The sequence below is a fragment of the Excalfactoria chinensis genome, chromosome 16 (genome assembly GCF_039878825.1).
Source record: "Excalfactoria chinensis isolate bCotChi1 chromosome 16, bCotChi1.hap2, whole genome shotgun sequence".
NCBI classification, from domain to species: Eukaryota; Metazoa; Chordata; class Aves; order Galliformes; family Phasianidae; genus Excalfactoria; species Excalfactoria chinensis.
The window spans coordinates 3435424-3456171 of record NC_092840.1 but is presented as its reverse complement, the minus strand read 5'-3'; the positions used below and the strand labels follow the sequence as shown (position 1 = coordinate 3456171).

At 48.3% G+C, this 20748-nt stretch overlaps 1 protein-coding gene across 2 annotated transcripts in view; it reads left to right on the top strand.

Annotated features, from left to right (window-relative positions):
- Window positions 1–3397: 3397 nt before the first annotated feature.
- The window catches only part of SPPL3 (signal peptide peptidase like 3), a 46098-nt gene continuing 28747 nt past the window's right edge, over window positions 3398–20748 (top strand). For both annotated transcript variants that reach the window (XM_072351331.1, XM_072351330.1), the window contains exon 1: window positions 3398–3555. In XM_072351331.1, coding sequence (XP_072207432.1) covers window positions 3533–3555 — 23 coding nt within the window. In that variant the 5' untranslated portion in view covers window positions 3398–3532. The remainder of the gene's footprint in view (window positions 3556–20748) is intronic.

The window sequence follows — 20748 nt, the reverse complement described above, 5'->3', positions numbered from 1 at the left end:
TGTACACCTCAATACAACTTCTATGTTTTTCAGTGATGATTTTCTTCATTTCTCCTGAGGTACAGACAGCCTGGGCCATTCTGGGTAAGATGTGCCCACTTCTTCCAGTCTTCCTCCATTAGCTGTTCCAACGTGATCCTTCTCTGCTGGATGTAAGAGTCATTGAACTGTGGATTACGTAAGACTGACAACTGCTGCATGAAAGTATAACTGGGTATACAGTAGGGTTTTCTTACTAGTTAGACTTATTAGTCTGTATTCTCCTTACTACACCAGGGAAAAACCCAAGTAATAGACAGCAGGGTCCTTGTGAACAGAACAGAGATCAGATAATAGACTCCCAAAGCCTGAATTCTTGAATCAATACAACTGTTACCTTTGTTTTCATGTGCTGAGTAATACCCATCCTTAAGTGCTGCTGATGAAAAACACAGTAATGGACTAAGGTAAAGGCAGCCCACTGTGACTTCAAGGAGCACAAAGGGAAAGAAGTCTAACTATTTCTATGACAGACATGCTAGCAGAGCAAGCTTGTATGGGTCTGTGAACATGGCGGGAACGTTACCATTGGTGAAAGAAAGGCAGAGAAGTGGTTCTCTTAGTAACTCTTTACCATTGTACTCTTCTTCCTGCTGAGACTGCTAAATGCTTCATTGGCCTGAACGGCATTAACATCACCTCTGTGAAATCTGAGAGTTCCTATCACAGCGTTCACTCCTATTTCTGGGGTTGGAGAAAAAAGAATGCAAATGACAAAACTGAATCCAGTTTGTGTCCTGGGAGTTCAGTCCCAAGTGGTACAGAGGACTGGGAACAGTGCAAGGGAACTGCTGCTTGCCTTGTTTCCAGAGGGTCAGATTTCAGTGCTGTTGCAAACCCTGTGTGTCCCAGTGGGAAAGGACTCACTCGGTACGTGGTGTTAATGTTCCCCATTTATACAAATGTTATGCTTTAATTGAGTAATCTCTGTTGTAAGTACTAATAGTAATATAATTGACCATATGACTTTACAAAGAAGGAAAGTTGTATTTTTTTCCTTTTCCTCCTTCCCTACTTTCAGTTACAAGCCAAAGTTACAATCAGAAAGTTTTAAGAGGGCAATGCTCTGTTGTGACTGAGACACAGGAACAGCCTAACAAGCTCCTGCTTACCACTGTGGGCAGGATGCAGTTGCATTCAGAATGAATGAATGTTTTGCTCTTTGTGACCAAAGGCTGTTTCAGCTTTGGGATTCTCGGTGATACTGAGGCTGAGCCGTAACAGCCATTAAGAGCTATACCAGATGCAAGGTGGGGAGTTCTGATGTGGTAATGCCATAGGACCCAATGGCTTTAAATTAGAGGTGGTCTTGCTCTTTACAATGCTGTTCTGGTACAGAGAATCAGGACAGCGCCCTCGTTCATCTGCCTGCCCCCCTTCACTTACAGCCTCCATCATCAGGGTGAGGATGAGTTTGAGAACAGGAGCAGCTGTGGAGTTCAGTTAATGAAGGAGTTTCCCACTAGGTGGTAGTGAAGAGAATCGTGTCACATACTGGTCAGAGCACGTTTTAATTATTTTTTATCAAGGGGAATCCCATGAGGATCTTACAAGCAGAACAGCCTAGTGTAGCTCTGAGCTATACTGTCAAAACCGGATCTCTTCATTTTTTTTCTCATTCCCTTTTTACTCATTTCCATGGCATTTGTTCCTCTCAGAGCCATGCAGGGTTGTCAGCTTTACTTGTAATGTCATCTCCTGAAAGGTGAAGTGAATCTACGTGAATCTATTCTGGCTCTCCTTCCACCTCCATTATAAAGGCATCCAGGGAGAGTTGGATAAATGTAATCTAATGCCATTTAAGCCCTTTGGAGGTGAGGACTCTGCAGCCAGTCCTTTGATCTGCTTCTGCACCATACTTTCCTGTCTGTGCTCTGAGAGCTACATAAAAGAACATACAGTATTTTTGGTTGCTTCTGGTTTTGAAATACTTTAGCGGGTCAAAGCAGTGCATCAGTCTGTATCAAAGGCACCAGACAGAACAGCTGTTTTGGAAGGGCTTTGTAATGTCAGAGCACATTCTCACTGAAATTCAGACTAAAGCTCCCCTGTAGCTCCAAAGAAAGCACGTACAAAAGAGATGAGGAGAAAATGACCTGGGGGATGCAGGCTGTGCTCCCCTATAGAGTCACACAGGTGCTGGGTCTGCAAGGAGGAATACAGTTCTGTGACTTCATCCAGATACTCTAATGTAATGATAGACCAAGCTTGCAAAATCATGTAGTAGTTTATGCACCAACCCTGGGATGCTGGAATATATGGAATATATATATACACACTTTAATAGCTCATCAGCTAAAATATCACTTGTGTCAAATTAATGTGCTGTAAATTTTGCAAGATAGAAATTGGACGCATTTCAATAGAGGAACAGAGCAGGATTATTGTTGCTTTATAGATAGCGGGGTCTGTCTGTCTTACAGGGGGAAGGGGGGAAATGTTGATTATGAAGACAAGGTTGAAACACTCATTCCTCTTTCTCTGCGGTGACTCAAAGGACAGGAGAGGTTTTTTCTCTTGCATTTACTGTGCCATGATCACTGAAAAGGGCCGGCTATCGCTGTGCTGGGATTGCACACAGCGGGGTGAAGGTTTCTAATTGTCACTTTTCTAATTGTTACTAAACGTTGCGTTGCTGGGACGAGGAAGGAAAGCGGACGGGGTTTCTCCATTGCGGAAGTCCTACCGCCGGTCTGAGCCCGTTTTGTTTCTTACTCTGAGATGAGGGTGGGGGAGAGACGAGGAGCTGCAGCAGAGCGGCCGGCTGGGCGCTGCTCCGTGCGGCTGGGCGCTCCGGGACTCGCCGTGCTCTGCCGGCACCGCGCACCGGAGCTCAGTGCCTGCAGAGCTGGGCGGAGATGCTGGGATTCCTATGTAACAACGTACCCGGTGTGTTCCCGTGCTTTCAGTGCTGCCCCGCGACACACCGCAGCCGTTTCCCGCACGGCACGAGCGCAGCTCCCGCCCCTTTCCCGGCCCCCACCATTACCTGCCCGCCCGCACAGACGCGGCGCGGCCGGGCCCGACAACCACCCCCCGCCGCCTCGAGCTCGCTCCCCCCGCGCGTGCGCGCAGCGGCGGCACGTGAGCGTGTTGTGGGCACGTGACGCCGCCCGCCCCCACGCGGGCTCCGCCTCCGCCGTGCGCGAGCGCGAGTGCGGGTTCGCGGCGCGGCCTGGCCCGGCAGCCGCCGCCCGCCCCCGGCCCGCCCCTCGCCGCCGCCGCCGCCGCCTCGCCGGCCATGAGGCCCAGCCGGCGCCCGAGCGCGGCCCCGCGTCGCGGCTGCTGAAGCGCCGCCTCGCCCCGCCGCCAGCACCATCGCCCGCTCCGCCATCCCTTCCCCGCCCGGCTGCGGACCCCCCCTTCGCTCCCCTCCCTCCTCGCAGCCGCCGCCATGTTGGGCCGCGAGCCGCAGCGGGGCCGCCACTGAGCCCCGGAGCTGCCCGGCGCGGGAGGAGGCGGCGGAGGAGGAGCGCGGGGCCCGGCCGCAGCCATGGCGGAGCAGACGTACTCGTGGTGAGGACAGGCCCGGGGGGCGGCTCGGCTTCTTAAGGCCGGCCGGGGCGGTGGGGGGGGGGCGACGCGGGGCGGGCGGCCAGCGGCTCGGGCTCGGCTCGGCTCGGCGGCGGCGGCGCTGATCTCACGGCCGCGTTCGGGTTCCTGAGGCGGCTCCGCCCGCGGGGGGTCGCGCCGTGGGGCGCTTCGCCCGCTGACAATGGGCTCCGTGCGCGGGGAGCGGAGAGGGAGGGAGGGCAGGAGAGAGAGCGGCTCCTCCGGGAGGCGCGGAGGCGGAGGGCGGTTGCCGTGTCCTGGCGCGGCCGGGCCCGGCGCTCGGCGTGTGTTAGTCCGGGTGTCGGTGCTGCTGGGGATCGCCGCCGGAACAGCTCAGCGATGTATCGGCCGCGCTGGGTGTTGCTGTGCCGGGCTGGGGGCTGCGCCGCTTCGGCCGCCTGCTGGTTTCGCTCAGCGGTACCGACCGGAGTCGCGCCTTACGATCCTGTAACAGTCGGGGATTCTCGTTTAAAGAGAGGAGTTACGTGTCGGCTGGTGACCTTGGTGCGTGCTGAGCGTGGAGATGGCACTGCGTGTGCAAGAACGCTTCCAGCCCATCGGCGGCGGAGGGTCCTTCCTCGCGCTTTACAGACCTGGAGATCCTCCGCTCTGTGCCTTTGGAGCCTCGTGCCCATCGCTGCCGCTCCTTCCCCGCAGCCCACACGTGTGGGCCCTCTGCGCTTCCCTGGGCTGGGGATGAGCGCTGCTTTGGGCCGTGTGTCGGTGAGGGCTGAGGTTGTTTGCTGCCCTTCAGGGGGAACTGCAGGAGCCTGGAGCTTTGCTGTGTGTCGGGCTGGGAGCAGTGCAGGCCATGAGGCCTCCATCCATCCCTGAGCGCCGTGCTTGTTGTGTCTGCGCTCACCGACCTGCCCTTAGTTCTGGGGTTTCTGTTGCGTTGCGTGTGGAGCTGTTGGCTGGGGCTGCAGAGGGAGCAAAGGGCCGGTCCTGTTCTGAGGGATCCTGCCCTACACTCGTGTGCTTGGCTGTGTGTTTTACTGCTCACGCTTCTAGCGACAGTCTCACGTTTGCCTATGTTTATGGCAGTGAAGCCCTGCGTGCAGTTGGGTCGTGCTTTAGTGCTCTGGGAAGAACGTGCGTGTTCTGATGTCAGCTAAGGAAACCCGTGCTTCTGTGAAAGAGCTGTGCAGGGCTGTGTGGCGGTCAGTGCTGTCGCACGGCTGTGAAGCTGGCAGGGTTCGTCCTGTCTGTTTGCTGGACCAGATCCCTCTGTGCTGCAGAGCTGCTCTCAGGATGCGCTGTGTGCCCCGCTGTAGCTGCTGGGGTAGATACACTTTGCCACAGGTGTCACGTCAGGTATTTGGCATCACAGAAAACCCTTCCACCCACCTTGGTTTGCACAGATGTGAACTGTGGGTGGCTTAGATGGGTTCCTCCATGGCGCTTCCATGTTGTCCACAGTGTAGGCTCAGCTGCCCTTTAGGAGTAGCCACCAACATTCAGCATACAGCTGCTGTAACTTCATCATGGGGTTGTTGGTTTCCTTTTGTGCTGGAGATACCTCGGAGAAGCGTGCTATATTGAGCTGTGCTGTCTGACAGGAGCATTATAAACACCTGCACAAAGATGGCTTTTACTCAGCAATTGAGGTCTCCACTAACAGTGTTATTTTGAAGAGATAAGAATGAATTTTGAGTTATTATTGTTTTGTATGTAAAGATCTGAAATTTAAGGTGTGTCTGTATTCTTAATTCACTTAGCAAGCGAAGCTGATTGCATGTGTTTTCTTGTATTGAGCTCAGGAGGAGGAGGTAGCTGCACTTCTTTGCTGCGCCTTTCATAATTGTGAATACATAATTTGTCTTCTGTCACCATCCTTGCATGTTGCTTCTTGCAACATCTCCTGGTTTCTTTCTTTCCCCTGCGTTGCCCACACCTGTAACCATCTGTACTTTCATTGAGCTCCTTTTTTAATCTCTTAACTAGACCAATAGGACCAGTATTGCAGATGCGGGTGTGTTATCCCCGATGGGAGGAACTGCTGAGAATGTTGCCGATAAAAATGAACACCGTCAGTCTGGGAAAACTGATTTTAGTGTGAAATGTGGGATAAGTACCGGATGGAAAAGCTCGTTCAAAAGATTTGCACTTGGTTTTGTGTTTGTTTTTTTGTTAATAAAAAGAAAGGTTGCTGAATAAAATACGTGTCAGTAGCGAGCAGTGAAATTGCTGTGCCAAAAACCTGTAGTGATAGGAGGTTATGGGAGTGCTGTGCGGCATTGCTGTTACACAGAAGTGTGAGGTGCAGGGAAATGTGGCTGCTGCATCTGTGGTTGCTCGTGGTTTTCTGTATTAAATGAGAGCCGAAATGAATTTTCTGCAAGTAGAATGGGCTGGGAGAGGAAAGAGGCTGTGGAGTACCCATTTTCTTGGCTTCCTGTCTGTGCTCCAGTGAGGAAATGGGTCTGGGTGGTGACAAAAGTTCCTGCTGCAACAGAAGAGGTGAACACGGGGAGAGCTTCTTGTCCAGTGCTGATGTGCATGGGAGGGCAGGAGGTTGGTGAATGGTGAGGGTTTTCTTTGCAGGCACCCTATGGCTGGAAACCACAGCAGGTGAGTGAGGAAAGTGGCAGTGCTGGGCTCGCAGTGCTGCTTGGGCCTGCCTCGGTTCCCTGTGCTTCGTGGTCATGTCTGTGCAGTGGGTCCAGCTTGGGCAGCACGGCAGTGCGTGGTATTTGATTCAGTCAGTAGGTTTTGGTGCTTTCCCGGGCCTGGCTGGCACCCCATCCTTTATTTCGCTGTTGCCCAGTCTGGCAATAGAGATCGCTTTGTTAGTTGGTTTTGTTTTTTTTTTCCCTCCTTTGAATGCATAAAAGGTTTTCACAGCTTCCTCCGTACGTGGAGTTGTGAGAGTTCTGCTCCAGCACCATTGTAGTTTTCATTTTTCCTTTCCCAAAGTGTTCCCTGTGAGCAGTGTGGATTGCAGTGTGGATCGCAGTGTGTGTGAGCCCATGGCCGGGGGAAGCACAGCAGCCGGTCACTGATCTCCATCCAGCAGAACTCCCTTGTAAACACTCCAAGCAGAGGGATGCTTCTGTCCTGGCCGCCAGCTGTTGGGTGACTGAAGGGGGGTAGACTTGAAAACCTCTCTACCTTATGTAGAGGGTGTGGGAAATTCAATGTAACGATGTGTTGGAGTAACCCATAAAGCTGCCAGCTTCTGGAATAAGTGTGGGCATACAATGCCATCTTTGTTCCTGGGAGAATTCCTATGGGTTGTTGTGAACAGCCCTTCCAGGCTCTGAGCTGTCAGTGCATTTAATGGTGCAACAGAAACTGAAACAGAAGGAATGGTTCACCTGAGTTTTCACAGTGTTGGACTTGTTAGGAGAACTGTGAAGGACGCGGACGAGATCTTGTTGTGTGTGCTGTTCCAAGTGCGTTCCCTAAAGTCTGGAAGAGGAGAAGGGCCGGTTGTGGTGCTTTGATGTGTCTGCGCTAGTCCATGGCCTTGTTTGGGTGGTGTGATGTATCATCGTCTCTCACGTAAGTGCCACCTTTGTTACAGTCTTTACTGCCCTTGGACGTTTTATAACCGTAAGCAGCATGGGATACTCTAAAGGCAAATAATTGACTCAGGCAAATTAGTCAGCCCAAGTTAATTCAGGTGATGATTGGGTGAAGTTTCCAGGAAGAAACAAGGCAGAAGTTGGTTAAAAGAAAAACAACTTGCGCACATTTTCTTTGTGCTGCTGCGTTGCATTGGTGTAACTATAAAGGTTAGAATTTGGAATGATTCGGCTGCTTGTATGGGCTGGTTGAACTAGAGGGGAACACGGGCTGGCGTGCAGGCTTGGTTGGATTGAGGCAATCAAGCTGACTTGGAAAGGTGATGATTTAATAAGCTTAATGGAGCGTATGTGTCATTACGGCTCTTCCTGATCCCCCTCTCCCTCTTTAATTCTTCCAAGAGTGCTGACATGGGTGACCCTCTCCCTTGCGTCTCTTACAAGTGGTGTCCGTGGGTGGAGTGCCCTGCTGTGCCCATTGCTGTGGGAGCACCGCTCCTGTCTGCCAGCACTGCCACCATGAGCTTGGCTGGGTTCATTGTGCAGCCGTTGTGCTCTTCAGATACTGCCGAGTGTTTCTTCTTAGGGACAGGTCTAAGCCCCAGCTCCTGGATGTGCCTGGGTAGCCTCTGTGTCCAGGTGTGCCATCAGTGGTACAGTATGTGGTAGAGGTCTGCTGCCTTCTTGGAACAGCATTCAGTTCTGGCAATTAATGCTATAGAACGGAGTGTTCTTAATATCTTATCATAACAAGTATTCTAAAGTAACGTGAGGCAGTTTCTTCCGAGTTTGTAATGAATTTCTTTACCCCGTACGTTGTTGTAGCAGAAGTTTACAGAGATGGCTGATGGCTTTCCACTGAATCACAGAAGTTTGGGAGCTCCTTGCAGATACCATTTCCTCTGTCAGTAGTGCCACAAATAGCAGCTGCATGCTGGGACAGTGAGAGCACTGTTTGAGTGGGCCCACAGCACAGCCACATGTCAGCTGCTGCAGTGGTCGCACTGTGTGGACTCGGTACAGCGGTGACACACACAGCATTGCAGGGGGATTTCCATACAGGCTTAGCTAGCAGCAAGCGTGTAACTTATCTCTGCTTCAGTTGTTACTTGGGTTAGCAAGTTCAGCTTAACTTCTCTTGAGGCTGCAGGTTGGGCAAGAGCAAAGTGCTGCAGCTCTGTGCTGCTGTGCTCAGCAGGGTGGAGGTGAGCAGAGCAATGGGGCTTTGGCATTGGCACTTAGCAGTGTGCCATCCTTTGTCCTGCCAGGCACCTGGCTCCACTTTAAAGCTCAGTTGAGATTTCTTTGGTCACATTTATGGTGGGTAGAAATTCAATGTGAATTCTGAATAAGCACCATAATGAGGATAAGCCAATGGGACTTTACCCATGAAAGCTCTGCCAGCTGTCGGTACGGACATGTTGGACGTGTGCGGCCAAAGCTCAGCGTGGCTGTGGCAGGAGAGCAGCTTTTACTGTTACAGTTACACCACTTTCAGTGCTGCGCTGTGATTTATCTCACCAGCATCTGTGTCAGACCCATTTGGTGAGATAAAATAGGTGTAACGTGACTTCCCCATGTTTAGTCAATGGGAAGTCCATTTTCTAGGTGAGTGTTAGCTCAAGGTGAGGTTGGTGAAACAGCGGGACACAAACAGCAGGATTACAGGCATTTTTTTAGCCAGTGTTGCAAACAGGTGAGAGTGTCTTGCTTTCTGGGTTGGAAGGTGCAGGGTTGTGGCAGTGCTTGTGGGCAGCCCAGCACGTTGGTGGTGGTTTGCACCTGCCATCAGTGCACCCCACGTCTGCACCCACAGCTCTGCTTGGGCGGTGCTGCGGTGGCAGGAGGCTCTCGGGGGGATATTGTGATCTCTGTATGGGTTTGAACATGAAGAGCAGAATCTAAGAGGAGAACATAGTTTAAAGAGCTTTTTGTTTGAAAAAGGGAACTTTGAAGCTAAATGTGAAGAGCTGGACTTTTAGTTTTCGATGAACTTGACTGCTTTTTAAACAGCTGCAGCTGTGAGCAGTTACAGATGCTACAGATCAGAAGGATCCTCTTTATCATACTTAAGTGCCTTACAAGACCCCCAGTGTTAGTTTTTCAACCAGTTATCTTTATTTTTATTTATTTATTTATTTATTTGCAGATGGAGCATTAAAAAAAAAAAAAAAAAAAAAAAAAAGCTCCCTTAAAGCTAAATCAGATGAGATGCTCCATAAAACAGCACTGCTGCTCTGCAGGGTGCCCTTCTGGAAGAAGTTTCAGGACAGTCCCAAAGCACTCTCTCTAAAGAAGTTTCCACTTCTGTTCTTACAAAGTTTTTCAGACATCAAGGTAGAATTTGTTGAAATCGGTCTCTGACTGCTTTCCTGCTGCTTGATTTTTGCATGTGCAACTGCAGTTATTACCTTGAACCTTAAGCAGGCAAGTGTGTTCATGTACCATGCTGCTCTTGCGTCCAGGCTGTTGAGGCAGAGACCAGGCTGGGTCCGGTTCTCCCACACCTTCTCCTGTGGTGTAGTGGTAAATTGGCCGCCTTTCTTCCTGCTGGCCTCTGGCACAATGGAAGGCAGCAGGAGCTGCATGCCTGCTCTGCTGGGCTGGCTGTGTTGTACTGCAGGCTCCTTGCACTGCAGGCGTTTTCCTTTGCTGCAGGATCTTGCTGTTTCCTTACAGCATCACATTGACTTGGCGTCCCCTGGGAGCTGCTGTCCCGCAGAAGGCAGACCTTGGTACTCTTTGAGCTTTGGCTCATTCAGAAATGCACTTTCAGTATTGCCTCTGAAGATTCATGCTTTGGTGCTAATGGTGTCAAGCCATTCTTCTATGGATTTCTTTATGGAAGTAGCATTTAATTCTACTCGTGCAAGTCATGATAATGTATGTGTCTTAATCTCATACCGTGTGGTAAATCAGCTCATCAATAGCACACAGAGCTGCTCGTTCTCTATGACAAGGTCATATTGATCAATTTGACTTTGGTTTTGTCTTGTTGATTGGAAGGCCTAATTGTTAAATGCTTTGTTTAAGCTATTAGTCATTAGTTTTGTGATGGTTGTTTTTTTTAATCTGATTTCTGAATACCTCTCTAAGAAGAGTTTGGGTTTCCAAGCACGTAGTCAATAAAATATTGGCCTAAGTATGAAAGGTATGAGGTATTGTTTTATTTTGGTATTTTAATTCAGCAGTAGATTCCTTTTTTATGACTCCAGTGATAATATTAAGGTTTTTTTCCTGATTAGAGATCCTATTATATTTTGAGAAGTTAATTAAAAAAAATCTAGACATTCTGTGTATTTCTAACTTTAATAAAGGAACTGCTGTGCAAATTAAACCTAGACACGTATGTATCAGAATGGAAAAGAGGTATTGTGTCCTCCACAAAGCACAGCATTCAGGTGGGTATCCTGAGAGGACTGCCCAGTGCCTTTGTGCAATAGATCCTGTGTGAGTTTCCTTCCATCTGTGCTCAGCTGCATTTCTATCCACATGAGCTGCAGAGTGCTGGGACCTACTTGTTGGGGAAGATGGAGCTGCTGGGGTCCATAGTAGGGTACCTTCATGGGGCATGCTGTAGGGCTTAATCTCTATCAACAGGTTTATTTAAATGGGAATTGTACTACTTGTTCTTCCTTTGCAGTGAGATTCCCAGGGATTTGTTACCAGAAATGGTCCTTTTACTTCTCTCCCCAAGCATCTTGAATCTGCAGTTGCATGGTTGGCTGGCTTTACTGCCCCTTGTTACTTCAGAGTGCCCATTAGATTTAATTTCTTTTTGTTTTGGTTACTGTTTGTCTCCAGCACTGCTTATACTTCTCCGAAGCTGCAGCAGTGCATTGTGGTTGCATTCTGTCCAGCTGCGTGGGGTGCATCGTATCAAACCTGAAGACTTCTTTCTTTGCCCACCAGTGAGGCACTGAGTGGTGGTGGGACCAGCACTGTGAGCTGACTGTGAATTGGTGCTCAAATGGGTTGTTTTACGGCCATCAGAGTTGCCATCAAAGCAAATCAGAGTCCTTCAGGTTGTTTCAGTATCTGATGTCTCCTTTCCTTTGCTTCCCATGAGGTCAGTGGCTGAGTACATGTGTTGTTGGGCTTGATGTGCTGGTTCAGATGCTTGCTTTGGTCTGAACCTTGTTCCAAGCAGTTACTTGGCTCTCTGGCTCTATTGTAAGTTAGGTGGCAGCTCTGAGAAAGGTGAGTGGCACTGGGGCCATGTGCAGCTCTGCCTTTTGCTATGGGCTTTCTCTTGCAGAACATTGCAGGCTAACAGGCATATAGGAACTGCCATCAGTACCCAAAGAGTCCTCCCTTTTTGTCACATAAAGAATCTGTTTTATTTTGCCCTTGGCCTTTAACTACTTGCTGGCACCATGACAACCACAATATTCTTCCTATGGTTGAGTGTTGGTAACCAAGGCTGGGATGCTGTGCTGGTGCATTGGATGCCTGTGCATGTTACATGGGCTTAGCCCTGGCTCTTAGAGGCTGTTGGATGTTTGTGTAACAGAGCCAGAGGAGGAAGGTGAGTTAGAGCTGGAAGTTGTATAGGATACTTACCTGGAGTAGGCTGATTTGGAAGAATGGCACTTCAGTTCTGGGGTGGCTGTCAGTGTCTGAGATGGGGTGGAGTGGCTCTGTGCTGGGAGACGGCTGTGCTTCCTGTTCTTAAAGGTGCTATTTTCTGGAAGGTTGTTCAAATAACTTACTGCTTCAGTTGCTGAAAGCACTAATACAGTTTCCCTTCATCAGGGTGAAGTGTGAAAAGCTGTTATCCCTTGTTGCTAATAGTAGCTGTGAATTTACTATTTATAGTTTAACTTTAGCAGGTGTTTTCTGATGGAAGCTCTCAGTGCTGTAGGGAGACTTGCTGTCGAATGCCCTGTGTCTGGTAATGAGCAGGGTTTGGGTGATCAGGGTTCCAGAGCTCTGTGGCAGTTTCTTATTGGGATCTACATGAATAATTTGGAAAGGCTGCAGGGCCACAGTTGTTCAAAATGTAGACCTGCGTGTTGAGGTGAGATAACAGAGTCTTCTAACCCCTTTGGCCACTGAATAATGGAGGTCCAGCTAGGCTCCATTTCTCTGCCTTACTGATTGTTATGTGGCTGGTTTGTGCAGGAGAGAGAAATGAAGGAAACTGAAGAAAGATAGTTGTAGAGCTGTTGGAATTTTACGCTTCTTAGGAGGTACGGACTGCTGGTCGTGGGAGCACCTGCCCCATCATCTTCCCAGGCAACCTATCCTACATCAGGAAACAGAGGGAGAATTTAGGGCTTCTTAATGCAGTCAGGTGAGGACAGTGAGTGCGAAACACCCAACTGACAGAAGTTAGTACTGCTCTCTTGGAAGGAAAGGCTGCTTTGAGGGGTAGATGTGATAGCACTGAGAGCCTTGGATCATAGTAAGTTGAGATATATTTTGGAATTCACTATTGGATCATAGTAAGTTGAGATATATTTTGGAATTCAGAGGTAAATGGACTTCTTCTCGATGATACGGGGACTCTTCAGTTACATTTTTAGCACGCTTGTGAAACGTTTTTTTGGTGTCTTGTGTGAGTCAACATAAAGCCCTTCTCCCCCATCTGTGGTGCTGGGCAGGTGGGGAACATAAGGTCACAGTGCTGCGTAACTCTAACACAGTTTGCAGCTTCCATAACAAAACCCATCCTTTCATATCTTCTTATTGTGGTATAAGGACAGCAGAGACGTAGGCAGAACTTGCTTTTCGGGTTGCAATTAGGGCAGTGAGTAACTGCAGTGGGGCCAGGCTGTCTCTCGCCAGGAGGCCGGGTGGGCACCCAGGCATGTGGGCCGCGTTCCAGGCACACCTTGTATGTCCTGCCATGGTTCTGCTGCTCCTTAGGGTGTCACTGGTTTTGTATGCACTGCAGAGCCACCTGGGTGAGCTGTGCCCTACCCACAGGAGAGTAAAATAACTAACATGAAGAAAGCAACTAAGAAACCCTTCATGTAAGTATTTTGGTCAGGTTTGAGATCTGCAGTGTTGTGTTCATGATATCAAGAGTCTGCTCTGAGCAGACTGTAATGGGAAGGTGGTTAGTTGCTGCTGTGCTTGGTGAGCAAACCACTGCCTTCTGGACCTGGAGTGATTTTCATGCTAAGACTCACTCTAGCTGAGATGGGAATCATGAGCAGGTTTGGTGCCCCTGAGTAAAGGGTGCAGCTGTTAGTCTGGCATTTCTCTGAACAGCACCTTTGCATTGTGTATGCTGGAGCTGAAAATATTGGTTGTATCGTTTCTTGGGCTCTACCTCTTAAAAAATACAAGCGATGTCAGAGGAAGAACAATAGACTCTGAGAGCACTAAGCTTATTTTAAACTCAGTAACTCGTGTGTGTTAACTTTAGGTAGAACTTCTGTACTTTGGGGATGGGGTTGTAGTGTGTGTTTGTTCATAGCTGTTTAACCTCTTGAAAACAGATAATCTGTTGAATGGCTCAATGCAGCGGCATTGGAATTCTGTAGTCAAATGCAACAAAACCAGCATGTTTTGCTGCGACTGGTTTGTGACAACTGCCTGAGTGCCATCAGGTTCCTGTCACTGATGAGCTGTGATGGTTCAGGTGCAGCTGCTTATGCTTCTCATCATGAGAATTATCATAGTGTCCATATAGCTTCTTTGTGTTTTGTAAAGGAGTTTATTATTTCACTCCTTGCAATAGTCTGGCCCATCTCTAGGCTGGACTGGTAGAGTTGCCCATGTTTTGCTGGTACTTTCTCAGGTGCTGTACTTCTAGCCTGTGCATTCTGGTAGAACTTCCAGGGAAATCATTGTCCTGTGCATTGATTTCCCTGTTACCATAGCAAATAATTCACACTGCTAATTAACACCGTTGGGATTGCACAGAAAAAAATGGGCAGGGCAAGAATACAGCCTAATTATACTCAAGATTTATGTCCTGTACATTTATAGAAGAATTGCTGCCAGGGCAGCTCGCAGTTGACAAATAAAAACACAGCCTTCTAGTGCATGCTGTCTGTGTGCTGAGGGCAGAGTCCCATATTTCAGAGCATCCTGTTCTGCCTGGTGTGCATGGAGAGGTGCAGTAAGGAGCAGCACTGTGTGTGCTGTGCCCCAGGGCAGCTGCGTATTCCAGAGGGAAACAAAGTCCTGGAGACCCTTCTGGTCAGTGCTGAGTGCTGGGAGTTGGGGGAGGTGTGAGTTCCCTACACACCTGGTTGCTGGCAGTGTTACGCTGTGCAGAGCTTGCAGTGCTGCTCTCTGAAGCCATGAGGATCTGTCTTTACCATGGTGAACTGAATGGGCAGGCTTGGCTGCATCTGGGAAGTAGCTAATAAATCTGCAGTGCTATTTTTGTGTTTGTTGGAGTTCAGAGAGAAATGAGGAGGCTCGTGGAGGTACGTGCTGCATCTGGGAGACAGCAGCAATGCACAGAACTGGTGGTGACTTCGTTGTTTGCATCTAATACTGGAGACCCCAAATCTAATGGAAGCTCCATGGTGTGTTGTGTCTGCACATTGCAGGGCAGATGTGCTACTTCTGCCTCTTTTCTTCTTCCTGATACAGTTTCAGTCCTGTCTTACCCAAATAGTGGCAGGTAATCTGCATACTCTTTCCCCATCTTCAGTTACTAAGTTATTTGTAACTTTTTCTTGAATATAACATTTTGGAAATGGTTAACCTTGCTAAGGACACAGGGCATGAGAGGTCTTCACTTGGGCTGATACTGCATTGTGCCTGTTAGTGGGTGATGCTTATTGTGAAGTTAGCGCAGGAGATAACAGGATGTCTGATGTTAAACGAGAAGGTGTTTTTCTACTTTCTTTTTAATGAAAGGTGCTTGTTTTCCTTTGCTGAGGACCAACATGTAGATATTTATCCTCCTTCATTCCCAGCAGGGTGGACGTTATGGTTCATACTTTGTCCCTGTGTGCAAAATGAGACAGTACGGATGATTTCATTTCTGGAATCTATGTGACTTTCTTCCTGAAAGGAATTGATAAGCAAATTGACTTTCTAAAACATGAAAGAGGCTGAGAGCAAATGCTTCATCATCACATTCCAGATCATGTCTGGCACTTGCCTTCTCCAGAGCTGGCAGTGCTCGGCTGTGGCTGTGGTTTCCCATGGGGCTGCTCAGCTGAGCATGAGGGCTGCTGAGAGCAAAGAGAGGAGACTGACTTCACCAAAAGCTGAATGGGGTGGAAAGGGTTTGGATTGTGTCTGTGTTTTGTGTTGAGTTTTTCATTCGTACTGGTGTCAATCTGTGCGTTTCTTACCTTCGTAGTGAGTTATTCATCAGAGAAAGGAAATACCGACTATGAAACAAAGCTTATGAGGATTAATTAAATTCTTATTCATATCTGCTTTGGAAATAATGAGGCAATTATTCACATCATTTAATTTTAGACTTCAGATTTATGTCTGTGTAAGTACCTGGGCTGAATGGAGAGACCAGCAGTGAGATGAGGCTCTCCATGCAAGCCTGCCCAGCCCCCAGCAGTGCAGGGGCTGTGGTCTGGTCAAGGACATGCCTATGATGCCTTGGTAGGAGGACGTGAGTCATCTCTGTGTCCATTTGCTATGGCTCCGTTTGACTGAACATCTCTTAACGAGTCTGCAGAAGGCATGACAGTTGAAGAAACTGGAAAATATAGGAAACTAACCTGATGGAAATAAATCTTTAGCTTTGTGCTGTTGGATTTTAAGGTGCTTAACGCTATGCTTTGCACCAGGTGATTCTGGAGCCTCCTCAGCTTCTGCTTGTCTCCTGAGCCTGAGAGAGAGAAAACCCCAGGGAAAGTCTTCCTGTGAGTGCTTCTGCCCAGACTCAGTGCGGTGGGACTCGAGCTGGGGAAGCTCCTCCAGCCATCCTTCAGTCCTGGAACAACGTTGTATTAGTCTTCATTTGCTGCTTTTGGCAAAAACCTGCCTGGACAGTCTGGGAGCTCTGATGTAAGTCTCAGCGATCAGTTGGATCTTAGCGCTTAATGGAGATGAATGCCAGAGCTCCTTCCTGTTTCTCATCCAGAGACAGAATGAGATGTTTGTGCTCTCGCAGCTTTTCTTTTTTCTTAACAATCTGATGTTCAATGTAGCACAAGTTACAGGTGCTACAAACTTCAATGTTATGACATTTGAAGATCCAGGAACAGCAGCACACTTCTCAGGGGTTGGACTGCATGGTCCTTCTGGATCCCTCCCAGCTCAGGCCGTTCTGTGGTTCTGTGCATCTCCTTTCTGTGTCCTTATTGCTGTGCACCTTTGGAGTCGATGTCTGGGAAGGAAATGTATTTAATTTACTTTTCCATCCCTGATTGTAGTATGTAATTTATAACTTGCAGCGTGGCTAGTGGAAGTTAATCACACATTGATGAAAGCAATTTTCTCTTCTTGTATTTCAGTAATACAAAGTTCTGTTGCCCACACGTAAAATCCAAAGTTTAGAAGCCCCCATTGAGGGGGAGCACACACACTGATGTTTTCAGAGCAGCCTGTTGCTTAAAGGAACTGAGGTTTACTGGAGGGTATTGGAAGGATTTACCTCTGTAGTCCTTATGTAGGTGGCTTTCAGACATGGGAATCCCACAGAGTGATGGAGCACAGTGGCTGCATCAGACAGGAGCGGCTGTGGGGACACGAGGAACGTGGCTGTGGTGTCTGTGAATCCTGGTGTTGGCATCATGGCTGAAGAGGGGAGAGTTTTGATTGAGATATAGGTTGATACGTGGAAAATTGTCCTCTCTGTGTTCCAGACTTGGAAAATACATGCAACGTAGCACTAGGGAAAGAAATAGGCAGTACTGAATGGTTCTAAGGCTTTCCCAAGTATGTTGTGTGTGTATGGGGCAAAAAGCATCCAAAAAGTTCTGAAATTTAAACAAATTCAGTGTTTTTAACCAAAATAATTTCATAGATAGCTGGACTTGTCTTATGAGCTTCCATATTTCTGACTGTACAGAACTCTGCTCAAAAACATCCTGGCTGCTCAGCTTGAAACTTAACCTTATTAAACGTTCAGTGCTGTGAACAGTAAGAGGAGCCTTTGGAGCTTCTCCCTTTTGGAGCCAGATCGTTCTTCCCTTCTCCAGGAATACTGCTGTCTCCAGCACTGGAGCAAAACTCTGATGCAAGTATGCAAATATGTTTTAGAATTACAAATCCCAGATACTGATCAATCTCTACAAAACTGCCTTTGCAGCAGAGGGATCTTTCTTACCCTCCTCAGTTTCCTGGTGCCGCTTACAGAGCGGTGACATTCCCTTTGCATCTTCTCAGCACACTTTGAGTATCTTCAATTTCTGCGCTTCCTTTTTTTCTTTAAAGCAGTGAAAGGTGAGATTTTCAGGGCCCAGATTTTCATATTGTTGTGTGGTGGTGGGTGGCACTGGGAGAGGCAATGTTGGTGCACTGAGAAGCTTACCTGTCTGCAGCTGTGTGAGCTGCTCCGCTGGGAGAGGCTCCTCTCCACAAACACTGTTTCTCTTTTCAGAGCAGTTCTGTTAGAGATAGGGGGAACAGAAGTAAGCCTGACTGGTGTTTCTGAATTTCCCTTCGTGTCCTTGTGGCCAGGTGTGCACAGCTTGTCATAACGCCGCACAATCTGATGTCTGCTGCTGGGAGTGCTGGGCCAGCCTCTGCCTGTGCGAGAGCTCCGCGGCTGGAGATGTAATCTGCCTGTGCTGCAACAGCTAATGAATACATCAGCAAAAAGTGGTTAGGGAAGCAGATCACTGCTCTGATGTGTTCCAGTCTGTCTAGTGTACAACACCCATATAATGAGAATGATTTGAATAAATGAAGTAAAATGACAGCTATGCTCAGAGGAAGGTGTGAGATCTTGGGTCCTTTTGCTATGGGGCGTCCTTTCTGCTTTTAGGATGACCACCAAATTAACAGCTGACCTGTGAATAGCAGAGAACTTCCTTTCCCATGCGATATTACCTTGGTGCTTTTTGATGCAAGGTTGCTACTAAAAAGCAGGCATTCCATCCAGTACAAACACGAGTCTCTTTGGTGGCGGCTGAAATGTCAGTGGCTTTTGAGCCCAGCTCCCTGTCAGCCTGCAGGAGCACCACCATGCCCCGGCTGTCTGGTGCTGTTTGGAGGTGTTTGCAGCAGAATGGAAGGTTATGACATTGCGGTGTCACTCTGATATAAACTAATTCGAATTTCAGGTGGGTATCATCTCATAATGGCTACGTCTGAATGTCACTTGCTCCTGTACGGAGCAGGTTGTTCACTTTGTCCTGAAGGGGTTATGTGATGTAACACTGAAGACGCGGCAGCTGTTTGTGTGGGTGTGCTGTTAGGAAGCACGGCAGCTTTCTGGGCCAGGGTTGGGCTGTACATGTGGGGTGCCCACATCACTGCTTTGTTCTCCCTTGGCTGGCTGGGAGAGGTGGGAGCCAGTGAGCAGCAGGACGTGTTCTGCTTCTCTTTCTTGTTTCATGGGACTGAGAAAACATTCTGGGTAATACTTCTGGAACGGGTTCAGTGGGGTTTTTTGTTTGGTGGCTGTGGTGTTTTTTTGCAGGGAGCATGGAACTGGAAGAGCTGCCTTGTGCTGCTGCTGGTGTTCTGGGGCTGGGGAGATGCTTGTCTGAAATTTAACCTGGATTTGATGTGGGGGAGGACATGGTTCAACTGGTGTAAGGGAGGAGAATGAATTCCCCTATTGCGGGTAACCGTATTTTGGGTCATTCTAGTCCCACAGTTCCACTTTTGGTGTTTCTCTTTGCTTGCTTCTCCTTCAGTGTTCTTTCTCAGGCTGGACAGACTCAGTGCTTACCTCCTCTCACCATCTCTGTAGCTCTGTTCTGCACCCATTGCAGGCACCCCTGCTGCCCACACTGCCTTCCCCTTTTGCTGTCCCCATTCCTCCCTGTTGTTTGTTCCCATAAAACACCATTAAAAAAGAGAAATAACAACGAGAGTTCACCTCAGGAGAAATGTGATTACACAAGAGCCACTCCAAAAGACTAATATTAGCAGCTTGAGTTGTATGGGGAAGTAGTGATTTTCCTAAGCAAAAACTTAATTGTCTTATGTGCAAAATTCTATGCAGTTTCTAATTGCCTTAGAGTCTGCCTATATGCAGTTGGTGCCATACTAAGGTTTAAGCCCACATTCTGTTCTCCAGCTTCCCACTGCTCTGAGTCGATGGGTGTGCAGTGCAGGTACTGTGTGTCACTGCTGTGCTGTGTCACTGCTGCTGCAGCCTCGAGATGCTCTGCCTGCAATAATCCATGTGTAGCTCTCTGATTCACTCACTTCTCTTTCACTGCTGTGCTAAGTAATCATTCATTCTCTTTGATTCAGAGCCTGTGTGCTTGTGGGTGTGAGAATTTTAGCTTGAGTTCATTGGGAGTTGGTGGCCTGCATTGGAGCAGGAGCAGAGCCTCCCCTGTTAGCTCATTTTGCCCCTTCCATCATTTCCCTGTTGGTGGAGCCTGCAGTGGCTGCAGTGTGTGCTGAGGTGGATCCATACACTGGCCTCAGCTGGGAGCCCCTCTAGGGCAAAGGGCGGCTCTTTGACACAGCAGTAATGTAAACCTTAAGGATATTTGATGCTGGATTCTTTTTTTGACCTTTTTAAAGGATTTTATTCATTGTAAAGGTTTGTCTTACATTTCATTTTTAAAATATACATAGAAATGTAGAATTATACATTTATGTGGGCAGCAGTGCACAAAGTAGGGAGGCTGAAACACCACCATTACTGTGCTACAGAAAACCCGGTGTGAGGTTTAATTAAAGCTTTTCCTTCTTGCTGCCTGGAAGGTTTTGTTTTATGTTTTAAGCTCCTTGCTCTTCCCTTGTGCTGGAAACTAGCAGAGCTGTTACTTCCCAACAGTGACTGCTTCACTCGGTCAGTTAAACACACCTTGAATGTTTGAATCCCATTGCTGGTCATTTCTCACCCGCTCTGTGCTTGTTGTTCCCCGCAGCACTTTCTTCTTGGGTTATCAGGAACTCTAATGGTACTTTGCCCTCTGAGTGTCCTGGAGTGTCTGGACAAGGAGCAGATTCCTCCTCAGCTCCTGTTGCCTGCCTGTGTGCATCCCTGTGCCCGCCGAGGGATCCACGCTCTGCCATGCTCAGCATTCATCGTTAGCAGTGGGTTTGTTCCTGGACAGAAAGGAGGAAGCATCCTTGTGGTGTAGGTGGTTGTAGTTGTTGGTAAGGAGCTTTCGAACACAAATAGCTTACAGAGATCAAGATGTACATGGGAGCCTGTGTTGAAGACTTTAAGGAAGTTTTTAAGTTCTTACTGTGGAATAAAATTAAATCTGGCACTGAGCTGATGCAGAGCTGTGCTGCCAAGTGGTTGGAGACCTCTATAACACAAAACTAGCTGTCAGCATTCCAGAAAACTATCTGTACTGGGGAAAACTATTGCATTCCCATCTCCAAACAGCCCTTCCTAAAGTGCAGGGGGTGGTTCCGGAGGAGGTGTTTCTCCCACGTGTGGGCAGTTTGCACAATGGTGCTCTGTTGGCTCGGATTGCTGTAACCACACCCTTCATCCGACTGGTTTGTTTTTTTTCCTGATGTAAGAAGAACTATTTTTGGAAAATGTATACAGCTGAAAGTGGTAGTTTAGATAGAAGAGCTGCTTCAGCAAAGCTTTGGGGTA